Source organism: Mustela erminea, chromosome 8, assembly GCF_009829155.1.
Source record: "Mustela erminea isolate mMusErm1 chromosome 8, mMusErm1.Pri, whole genome shotgun sequence".
Classification (NCBI taxonomy): domain Eukaryota; kingdom Metazoa; phylum Chordata; class Mammalia; order Carnivora; family Mustelidae; genus Mustela; species Mustela erminea.
In genome coordinates, this window is record NC_045621.1 from 111,336,494 (window position 1) to 111,348,421 (window position 11,928).

The 11,928-nt window shown below is 41.2% G+C and overlaps 1 protein-coding gene across 6 annotated transcripts in view; it reads right to left on the reverse strand.

The window, feature by feature from the left end:
* The window catches only part of SAP130 (Sin3A associated protein 130), a 91,222-nt gene extending 79,581 nt beyond the window's left edge, over window positions 1-11,641 (reverse strand). For 3 of the 6 annotated variants that reach the window (XM_032354012.1, XM_032354013.1, XM_032354017.1), the window contains exons 1-3: window positions 10,628-10,847; window positions 9,709-9,826; window positions 27-262 (exon numbers count right to left, since the gene is read on the reverse strand). In XM_032354012.1, the coding sequence (XP_032209903.1) occupies window positions 27-262; window positions 9,709-9,826; window positions 10,628-10,699 (426 nt within the window). In that variant the 5' untranslated portion in view covers window positions 10,700-10,847. Of the gene's footprint in view, window positions 1-26; window positions 263-9,708; window positions 9,827-10,627; window positions 10,848-11,472 lie in introns of those variants that run through there. The other 3 variants (XM_032354014.1, XM_032354016.1, XM_032354011.1) reach the window with 3 other exon arrangements.
* Window positions 11,642-11,928: the final 287 nt, after the last annotated feature.

The window sequence follows — 11,928 nt, forward strand, 5'->3', positions numbered from 1 at the left end:
TGTGAAATTTTAAACCTCTCCATTACCTTCATAAGTCCCTCCGAAAAGGAGAGTGGCACTGCTGGCGTCAGATGTGCTGGTGGGGCTGTCACTGTGACGGGTGTGCCCGATGCAACAGCATGGTGTGTAGACAACATCTGCACCTGTGGATAGGGCCTTACCACAACAGGCTCTTGCTTCTCTTCACGGGACTGTAGGGAGCTGCTGGAACCCATGTGCTCCCTGGCAGTGACTTCAGCCTCTCGACTAGATTCATCGTTGACTAGTAAGGACATTAAGGGACAGAGAGCACGTCATATGCTTCCAATATGAATTAATATTAATGAATGGCAAACACATACAACAGTGGTATTTGCAACTAAGTTTCAGTGTTGATAAAGTGACCATTTCCTTGGGAGATTTTCTTAAGGAGAATTTGGGCATTAGGTTCCCCCTAACAGATATAAAACACAAGAGCCATACCTATGGAACACAGACCTTACTCTGGATATTTTGGCTTTTCCACTCCTATGAACAAAGGACCTGATAACTATCTAAAAGGAACTCAAGAGGCACCTGGGTGGCTTAGTTGGTTAAGGGTCTGTCTTCAGCTCAGGTCATGATCGTGGGGTCCTGAGATCAAGGCCCATGTTGTGGTCCCTGCTCAGAGGGAAGCCTGCTTCTCCCTCTTGCTCTGCTCCTCCCTGCTCGTGCTATCTCTCTCTCAAATAAATAAATAATCTTAAAAAAAAAAAAAAATGAACTCAAAAGAGCAAAACTAGATTCGATGCTTTCATTTAAGATATTTAGAAATTTATAAAAATATTAACATTAAAATGGTAACTTAAATACAATTCTTTTTTTAAAAGATTTTATTTATTTACTTGTGAGAGAGAAAGAGAGAGTGCATGCAGGCATGTGCACAACTGGGGGAGGGGCTTCAGGAAAAGGAGGAGGAGATTCTCCAGAGTGTAGAGTCTGAAAGGGGGGGGTTGGCCCCAGGACCCCGAGCCAAAGTCAGAAAGTTAACCAACTGAGTCACCTAGGTGCCCCTAAATACAATTCTTAAGTCCAAGAGTATACAGCTTTTCAAAACAGATTTCCTACAAAGCAAACATGGAACTCTTCATCATTATTACAATGTACAAAGCCTTTGAAACTCAACAATTTCACTTATAGGAATGTATCCTATAGATACATGGCATCGTGTAAAATGACTTGTGTACCAGATTACTTGTTTCACCATTTTTATTCTAGTAAAGGAAGTTTCAAAACCTACATGTCTATCAACAGGAAACCTGCTATATAAATTGTAGGAGAAATACTTTTCACTATACTTTCTTTGGGAATTTTGGACCATGAAAACATGTAACCTACTTAAAAACTAACTTAAAAAATCAAGGACCTGGGGCACCGGGGTGGCTCAGTGGGTTAAAGCCTCTGCCTTCGGCTCAGGTCATGATCCCAGGGTCCTGGGATTGAGCCCCACATCGGGCTCTCTGCTTAGGAGGGAACATGCTTTCTCCTCTCTCTTTCTGCCTGCCTCTGCCTCTCTGCCTACTTGTAATCTCTGCCTGTCAAATAAAATAAATAAAATCTTTAAAAAAAAAGAAAGCTCTTTCTCTCTAAAAAAAAAAAAAAAAAAAAACAAAAAACCAAAGACCTAATCTAATGAAAGAGAGTTCGTGAAAGTTATCTCATACTTGTCTATCATTTTCTCAAAATAATATTAACATTTTTCTGAAAACAGAGATTATACTTATGTAAAAAAAATTTCAAGTATCTGTAAACCTATCAAGAAAATAAAGATGCTCCCAAAGTCTATTTCCCGAGAGCACCAAGAGTTAATATGTTGGTAAAACCTTGAGCCATTTCTCATCTTTAATTTTGGGTGGGCTTTTATTTATGTAACTTTTCAACAAACTATAACCTTCATAAAGTGCACAAATGTAAATTGTGTAGCTCAACGAACTTATACAAACCAAATACACCTGAGTAATCAGCACCCAGCTCAAGATGCAAAACATTCCCTAGAAGCCCCTCTGTTCAGCTGGATTCCTCACTATCCCAAGGTATCCCAACCTCTAGCACCACAGATAACTGTTATCTATTTTTGAACTTTATATAAATAGACTCATAGCAAATGCACCCTGTTGTATCTTGCTTTTTTCACTTACAAGTATAAGATCCATGAATGTCATTGCATGTTGCTGCAGATCTTTCACTGTCAGTATAGTTGATCACTCTGGGAATCAACTATAAATTATCCATTTTACTGTTAATAGGCATTAAGACAGTTTTCAGTTTTTTGCTATTACAAATGTTAGTGCTAGTAATACTCCCACACATGTCTTCTGGTGAACTATTTACCATTTCTATTGGATATATACCAAGAAGTGAAATTGCTGAGTAACAGTGAATATATATTACATCATTTAAGAAAATGCTAAATGAAATTCCATTGCATAGATACACTATATTTTTTCTGTTTTCTTTCTTTCTTTTTTTCAGTGGGCCCCAAGCCCAGCATGGAGCCCAGCACAAGGCTTGAACTCACAATACAGAGATCAAGAGCTGAGTTGAGATCAAGAGCTGAGTTGAGATCAAGAAAGAGATGCTTAACCAACTAAGCCACCCAGGCACCCCAACTACAGCTTTTTAAACCATTATATCATTGGTGGGCTTTCAGGTTATTTCCATTTTTTTTTTTTTTTTAAGATTTATTTATTTATTTGATAGAGATCACAAATAGGCAGAGAGGCAGGCGGGGGGGGGCAGGGAGCAGACTCCCTGCTGAGCTGAGAGCCCAAAGTGGGGCTCCATCCCAGGATCCTGAGATCATGAAGGCAGAGGCTTCAACCCACTGAGTCACCCAGGCGTCCCATATTTCCAAATTTTTTGCTATTATCAACAACTCGGATAAAAGTCCATATGTACTTTTGAGTCCTTGTTCAGTGATTTCCTCAGGAAAAAAAATTTTGAAAATTACATGTACTGGGTGAAAAGACTGATGTATATTTTACATTACACATCATTTCTCCCTGGTCATTCAGATTTTTTAAAAATTCTGATTCTTAAAACCACTTTATGGGTGATGGCTATTAAGATGGGCACTTGTAATGAGCACTAGCTATTACATTTAAGTAATGAATCACTAAACTGTACACCTGAAATGAGTATTACCTGCTATATCAACTAACTAGTTTTTTTAAAAACTTGAAATCAAAACAAATAAAACCACTTTATCGATGTACAGTTTACATACAATAAAATAGCTACTCTAAAAGTAGAGAGTTCAACAGTTTTTTTTACATTCTTAACCAACAACCTAGGAGCATAATGGCTGGATTAAATGTTAAGTAAATGTTTAACTTTATTAGACCGCTGGAATACCTTCTAAAGTGGTTGTATCCACGTTATGTTTCTGTTACCCAGTGTATTAAGAGTTCTGGCAGCCCCTCATCATCCCAATTCTTGATACAGATACTGTACTGGGTGTACAGTGGGTGTGTTGTGATTTTAATTAGAATTTCCATGACTAGTGATGTTGAAAATCTTTTATGTGACCACAGGGCATTCATACACATCTTCCTCTGTGAAGCATATGTGTCTATCCTTTGTCATTTTTTAGTCAATCAGCTTTACTGAGATATAGTATTAAAAAAAAAAAACACCCACGCACTAGTTCTTTATATAGAATTAGATAAAATTTTACAAAAGTAGACAGTACTACAGGAATCCTGGGTGGCTCAGTTAAGCATTTGATTCTTGATTTCGGCTCAGGTCATGAGCTAAGCGTTGTGAGCTAGAGCTAGAGCCCTGGCTCTCCTCCTCGGTATGGAGCTTGTCTGATAGTCTCTCTGCCTCGCCCTCTAAAAAACAAAGTATACAGTACTATAACCACAATCAATCACCATACAAATATTTTCCATTATTCTCACTGGTTCATTCATGCCCTTTTGCAGGCAATTCCCTTCCTCCCACCCTCCCATTCCTTAGAAACCATTAATCTGCTAACACTATAACTTTGTGTTTTTTCCTAACACTATAGCTTTGTGTTTTCTGGAATTTCTTGCAAACAGAATCATACAATATGTGGTTCTTATTTTTAAAAGATTTATTTATTTGAGAGAGAGCACGTGTGTCAGTGCATTGGGCGGGTAGGGAGAGAAGGCAGTGGGAGAGAATCCCAAGGATACTCCCCACTGATCCCAACATGGGGCTTAATCCCAAGACCCTGAGACCATGACCTAAGCCCAAACCAACAGCTGGACTTTCAACAAACTAAGCCACCCATCCCCCCCAATATAATATGTAGTCCACTGTGTCTTCTTCCTTCTCTTGTAGAGCTGACCCTTGAACAACATGGTTTGAATTGCCTGGCTTCACTTATATGCGGATTTTTTTTTTTTTTAAGATTTTATTTATTTATTTGGGAGAGAGAGCATGAGCATGGGCAGGGGACAGAAGAGGGAGAAGCAGATTTCTTGCTAAGCAGGGAGCCTGATGTGGGACTCATTCCCAGGACCCCAAGATCATGACCTGAGCTGAAAGCAGACGCTTAACTGACTGAGCAACCCAGGCACCCCAAGTGGATTTTTTTTTTTCGATAAATACAGTACAGTACTGTAAATGATTCTCTTTCTTATGCTTTTCTTAATAAGTTTTCTTTTATCTAGCTTACTTTATTATAAAAATACAGTATGTAATACATATAAAATATAAATATGTATGGTTTATCAATAAGGCTTCCATTCAACAGTAGGCTATTAGTAGCTAAGTTTTTGCAGAGTCAAAGTTATACTCAAATTCCTGACTGCACAGAGGGTCAGTGAGCTTAAAACCCAGGTTGTTCAAGGGTTAAGTGCATATGTTTTTGAGGTTCATTTTATTTTGTTCTACATACCAGATGTTTGTTCACTTTCAATGTTGAGTAATATTCCACTGTACATATATAAACCACACTTTATCTAGTCACCAGCTAATAAATTCTGGGTTGTTTCCAGTTTTTGGCTACTATGAATACTGCTCCTATAAACACTGGAGTATGAGTCTTTGGACATACATTTTCATTTACCTTGGGTAAATATCTAGGAAAGGGACTGCTGGGTTGTACGGTAAGTTTGTATTTAACTTTGTAAGATACTGCCAAACTGTTTTCCAAAGTGGCTAGATTATTTTACATTTCCACCATGTATGACTTCATCTTGCTCCACAAACATCAAACTTGGTATTGTTGGTCTTTTAATTTTAGTCATTCTAGTGGATGTGTACTATTTGCTGTAGTTTTAATTTGCATTGCCCTGAGGATTAATACTACTGAATATCTTTTTATGTGCTTACTGGACATTCAGATATCATCTTTGGTGATGTTGCCTATTCAAATATTTTGTCCATTTAAAAAGAAGTCAGGGTGGGGCACCTGTGTGGCTCAGTCGGTTAAGTGTCTGCCTTCAGCTGGGGTCATGATCCCAGGGTCCTGGGATCAAGCCCCACATCTGGCTCCGTGCTCAGTAGGGAGTCTGCTTCTCCCTCTGCCTCCCCCAACTTGTACTAATGCTCTTTCTCAAATAAATAAATAAATAAACAAACAAATAAAATCTTTAATAAAAAAATAAGGCTATCTCATATAGCAAAAGCTATGGGGTTACAAGGGTTTCTTATATATTCAGGATGTAAGTCCTTTTCAGATTTATTTATTGCAACCATCTTCTCAATTTGTGGATTGCCTCTTTGTTAATAGTGTTTTGAACAGTAGACATTTTTAATTTTGATAAAGTAAAATACACCAGTTGCTTTTGTGATTAGTGGTTTTTGCAACCTAAACAATTTTTGCTCACCCCAAGGTCATAAGCAATTTCCACGTTTTCTTTTAGAAATTTTAAGTTTTACATTTAGATCCATAATGATACATTGTGAGTTAATTTTTGTGTATGGCAGAAGTAAAGGTCAAGGTTCATTTCTTCCATATGGATATTCTGGTGTTCAAGCAATATTTTGTTGAAAAGACTATCATTTCCCTATTGAATTATCTATGCACATTTGTCAAAAATCAGTTGATCATTATGTGTGGGTCTATTTCTGGATCCTCCACTTTCAGTGATCTATATTTCTATCTTTATGCTAATATCACACTGTCTTGATTAGTACAGCTTTATAGCAAGTATTCAAGTAACGTAGTAGAGTCTGCCAAATTTTTTTTTAAGGGGTCAAAATTGTTTTGGCTATTGTAGATCCTTTGGTTTCCACATAAATATAGATTCAGGCTGACAATTTTTACAAAAGGCCAGAAGAGGATTTTGATTAGAATTTTCTCTAATCTACAGATCCCTTCGGGTAGAACTATTATCTGAAAAATACTGAGTGTTATTTCAATACAATAGATGGGCATAAATGATCACTTCATTTATCTAGGTTTTTAATTGTTCTCAGTCATGTTTGTTTTCTACCCCCAAGTCTTACACACATTTTGTTAATATATCCTTAAGTGTTTTGTGTTATTTTTAACACAAGTGTTAAATGTTATTTTTTTTGATGCTATTGTAAATGACATTTAAAAAATTTCATTGTTCATTGCTAGTACTAAAATTAATTGGTTTTTATACATTGAACTTTTATCCTGCAGCCTTTACCAATTCTACTTATTGGCTCCAACAGCTTTTTAAACATATGATCTTTATATATGATCATGTTGTGAACCTTCCCTGTTGTCCGGATTTTCTCCTGATTAGATTTTAAGGGAAACGGACAATTTCATAACTTCCCCCCAAACCTATTTGCTCAGGAAGATTTTGATTTTTGACAATTTCATTACAATATAATGTACTGACTATTCCCTTTTAAGCTCCTTTTAGAATCATTTAGAACCAAAAGAATCTTGAAAGAATAGTTAAGGAAACTTGTAATCCATACTTCTGACCTTTGAACATATATCTGAAATCCTGATATGCTTAGGATCTCAAATTAATTCTTCTAATAAAAGCAATAGAAAATATAGAGAAATATTAAACTCCTTATGGAAAAACTTTCGTATTCTTTTTTTTTTTTTAAGATTTTACTTATTTATTTGACAGAGATCACAAGTAGGCAGAGAGGCAGGCAGAGAGAGAGGAGGAAGCAGGCTCCCTGCTGAGCAGAGAGCCCAATATGGGGCTCGATCCCAGGACCCTGAGATCATGACCTGAGCCGAAGGCAGAGGCTTAACCCACTGAGCCACCCAGGCGCCCCAAACTTTCATATTCTTTCTCAGAGTCACTGAAGGAAAAAATACACACAATATTCAAAAGTAAAATTATAGACAATTTTGGTTTAAGTCAATGACTTCCTTCTCAACAAAGTCTGAGGGCAATCATTGCTAATTGAAACCTTTTTTTGTTTTGACTTTTTAAAAAAAATATTTTATTTATTTATTTGACAGAATGGAGGGAACGAGCACAAGTGGGGGAAATGGCAGGCAGAGGAAGAGAGAGAAGCAGGCTCCCAATGGAGCAGGAAGCCCAACTCAGGTCGTGATCCCAGGTCACTGGGATCACAACCTGAGGTGAAGGCAGATGCTTAACCAACTGAGCCACCCAGGAGTCCCAACACTGTTTTTAATAAGCATTATAATTCTTTGTAAATAGATGTTCAAAAACATTCTCTTTCAGCTATACTTTAAATTATTCTATGAATTTATAATCAAAGACAATTTGTCAAAAAGATTTGTTAAGGAGCAAAGAACTTTAAGTAGCTCTATAAAGACTTGTTGACCCCTACTTATGCCCTACAATGCAGCAAGTATAGCACGTACTAATGTACACAAGGTTCCAGGTTCCAGGGTATGGTTCCAGCCTTCATTCTACAAGGTCCTACCCCTGACTCCTGTGGTCTAGTTGGCAAACTAGTCGGCAAAGACCTCTTAGAAAAAGTGACATCTGAAATGAAACCTCAAGGAAGGACAGGAATTAACCAGATAAGTAAGTGTGAAAAGGAAGAAGGAAGATTGTGGCAAAAGGAACAGAATGTTCCTGTGTTCCTCAAGGTCAAGAATATTGGGAACTTTTTGTCAATCTTTCAGAAAATGAGTAGTTACTATTAAGGAGGAGTATAGAAGAAGTAGCTTAAAATTCCTTCAAGTCTAAAGAGAACTAAGATAAATTTGTAACAAAAACCAAGTTGGTAGGAGGGAAGCAAAGGGATAAAGAGATTGAAACATCAAAGTTCCATAACTCACATACAAGAGCCGGAGAGACAGTCAATTAAAGATGATGCCTGTGTTCCTGGTTTGAGCAATGAGCAGATACCCTTTACCATTTTAAGAAAATTAGGAAACAGGTGGTGAAGAAAAAGGAATAGAAAAAGGAATACTTTACTTTGCAATGTCATCTTTTCACCTGAATATACTCAAAAAGACTACTTGAAGGAATACCTCAACTTTAGCACTATTGACTAGACTGGGTACTTTGTTGTGGAGGACTGTCCTGCCCATTTTGAATATTTAGCGGCATCCATGGCCTTTAAATATCAGATGCCAACAGCACCCCCTTACTTGTGGCAACCAAAAATGTATCAGGACATTGCCAAAAATTCCCTGGACTGCAAAATCATCCCTGATGACAGGGACCATTGATCTATAGCACTCAAAGGGCATACCACTAAAAACTAAGTGCGTATATGTGTATATATTCAGTTGACGCTTGAACAATGCAGGGTTAGAGGTGATGACCACACCTGCAGCCAAAAATCTACATGTAACTTTTGACTTCCCTAAAAGCTTAACTACTAATAACCTACTGTTGACTGGAAACCTTGCCTGTAACAGTTAATATGTATTTTGTATGTTATATATATTACATATTATATTCTTACACTGAAATACATAAGGAACACAAAAGTACATATACAGTACTATACCACATTTATCAGAAAAAATTCCAAAGTAATGGACCTGTTCAGTTCAAACCCGTATTTTTCAAGGGTTGACTGTGCTTTTTTTTTTTTACCTAAAAGGCAAGAATTATGCCTTACACACCTTTGGGCTTCCTCATGGCACTATTATACCTCTGGGCCATAAAGCAGAACAAGGAGAATACATTAATGTATTTAAAATATACTTCTCATAGGCATGCTTCACTATTAAGTTTCATGTATACTCCAGTATAAGTGAAAGGATTAAAAAAGGAATTTTAAAAAAACTTGCTTATTTATTAAGGGAGGGAAGAATAGAAGGAAAGGGAGAGAGAGACTCTTATGCAGGCTCCATGCACTGTGCAGAGCCTGACGTGGGACTCCATCTCACAACCCTAAAATCATGACTTGAGCTGAAATCAAGTCAGCTGCTTAACCAACTTAGCCACTTAGGCACCCCCAAAAAACCTTGTTTAAACTAGAATTGTAATATACCCTTTCTTCAAATTCAACAACCTAGAATTTACTAAAATCCCACAAGGAATTTGCTAATTTTAAAATGAAAAACTGGCAATGTCTTTTTTAAAAATTTAATTAATTTTTAAAAAATACACATATAATGTATTTTTATCCCCAGGGCTACAGGTCTGTGAATTGCCAGGTTTACACACTTTATAGCACTCACTGTAGCACATACCCTCCCCAATGTCCCTAACCCCATCCCCCTTTTCCGCCCCCCCCCCCAGCAACCCTCAGTTTGTTTTGTGAGATTAAGAGTCACTTATGAAAAACTGGCAATGTCTTAAAGCAAGAAGCAATATAGAAGAATGTCACATATCTCACCTGTGGCAGCTGGGTTTATCAATCCTGCAGAACCACTGTTCGCAATCTGTGAAGGAGCCTGGCTTAGCCCAGTGGAAGGGGTTCCTAACCGAGGAAACTGCTGAGAACTCATTTCCACCTGCAGTGCATACAGTCATATGGTTATTACTAAATTCTCACATTAGAATCAATAATGAGAAATTAAAGCATCTCCAATACCTATACTTTTCCTTAAAAAAGCAAATGCAGCTTCATTCATCTAGAACAATTAACTGTGATCAACATACGGCGCACAAATGGTCTAAATTCTTTAAGTTTTTAAAGGATATGGACTAAAATAATAGTAAAATCGTTTGGGTGGTGTTGGGATATACTATGACACTCCATAAATACTTAAAGATTACCACTCAAAAAAAAAATCAACACTGAATCCTGTACAAAAGCCATATGATAGGTATTAACAAAACACATATTATCTGTATTAAGTTTTATGGAAAATGACATGTTCCTTTGAAAGACTGAAGCTCACACCAAGGTGAACACAACTGTCATCAGTATCATAAGAGGAACCTGAGGAGAGATGCCCAGTTCTAAAAAATCAGAAAGCTTTCCTCAAGACCTAATCCAAAAGTAACTCTGAAATGATTTTCTGCACAGGCCTTCATTTACCAATTTCCTCCTCCTTCTCTCACAGACCCCCTACTGAGCCAGAGGGACCAGAGACCTTCACCACTTTTTCTAAAATCGACCCCCACTTTTCCCTCAGGAGCCAAGCTCTACCGGTATTCCCAGTTCGCACGCAACCCCACCCCCACCCCGAAGCCCATTGCTGAGATCGTGGAACACAGGTTTCCAGAGACACTTTGGCTGAGACTTCTCTTGGAGGGTGGGAAGGAGGACGGCGTTCTGGGGAGCCCCAGGACAAGCGGTATGTCTCTACCTGCAGCCGCCGCCCGCCACTCGCACCTCCCGCTTCCATTTCGCCGGGCTGGGGGTGCCGCGGAGGGCCCATCTCGATGGCAGCGCTGGGCTCCTGGGTCGTGGACAGGGCTCCTCCCGGAGCGCGCCTCGGGCCCGCAGCTGTCCAGCCCCGCCGGCCCCGCTCACCCCCACCACCTGGCCCGGGTTCTGCTCCAATCTTCACCCCCAGAACCTGCCCCTCCCTCCCCCGCCCGCCCATTGGCCCCACGCCGGGCGCGTCACTCGAGGGCCCGGACCAATCCGCGGAGGCCTGCGCGCTCTGATCCCGCCCCACCCTCCCGCCGAATCCCAGCCAATCAGGCACGAGCCTCGTCGGGGCAGCCCAAACCCCTCGAGGCTAAGCCAATGGCAGAGGAAGACAAGCGCTCCCGGCGAGGGGGGCGGGGAGGCAGGAGGCCCCGCCTCGGTCAGGGTCTGAAAGAGGCGGGCGCAGGGCCCGGATGTGGAGAGTCACTTTAAACTGCTCCAAGAGCCAAACTCCATGGGCCGCCCGCCCACCGGCGCTCCCTGGCCGCTCCACTTCCCCGCCAGGGCCCATGTCCGCCACGCCCCCAAGCCCAAAACAGCCCATCCCTCCTGGAACCTCTCCCTTCCCTGCCGCAGGACACCCAGTCCCTGCCGCCGGCCCAACCGCCGTACCCAGCTCGTGAAAGAGCCTAGGTCTGAGCCACAGGAGACGAGGCACCGCTGCCCTTCCCCAGGGACGCACGGCGGGACGGACGCTGCAGCCCGGCTCGGCCGCCCCGCCCCCTCGTCTCCTCCCCTCTTCTCCCTTTCCCTCCGCGGCGCCTGTCCCGCCATTACCTGGGTGCTGCGCCGAGGGGCCACCGCGCCGCCTCGAGCTCGCTCCCGTGCGCTCTCTGCCTGTGGGACCGACGTCCTCGGGCTCCGGACCCGCCGCCGCCGCCGCCGCCGGGGCGCTAGCACTCTGCCCCCCACCCCTCAGCCCAGCGCCGCTGCTTCCGCCGCCGTAACGAGCTTCTCACCTATTGGCTGGTGTAGGTTCCGCCCTCCTCTGGGGAAGCCAGTCACCGCTCAGTATAAGCGGGAGAGCGGACGGGCCTCCCCCTTGGGGCCGCGGAGTTCTCTGGGAAATGTAGTCTCTGGTGTCAGGAGGGCGGGCCTGGGGCGGGACCTCCAGGCGACCCGGCCGGTGCAACACACCCCTTTGCTGCCTAAAGTGGATTCTGGCTTTTCTCTTTGCCTAGTAAAGAGGTAGTGGATTCACCCTTTTGCCTCAGCTGACGGCAGTAGGTTTCA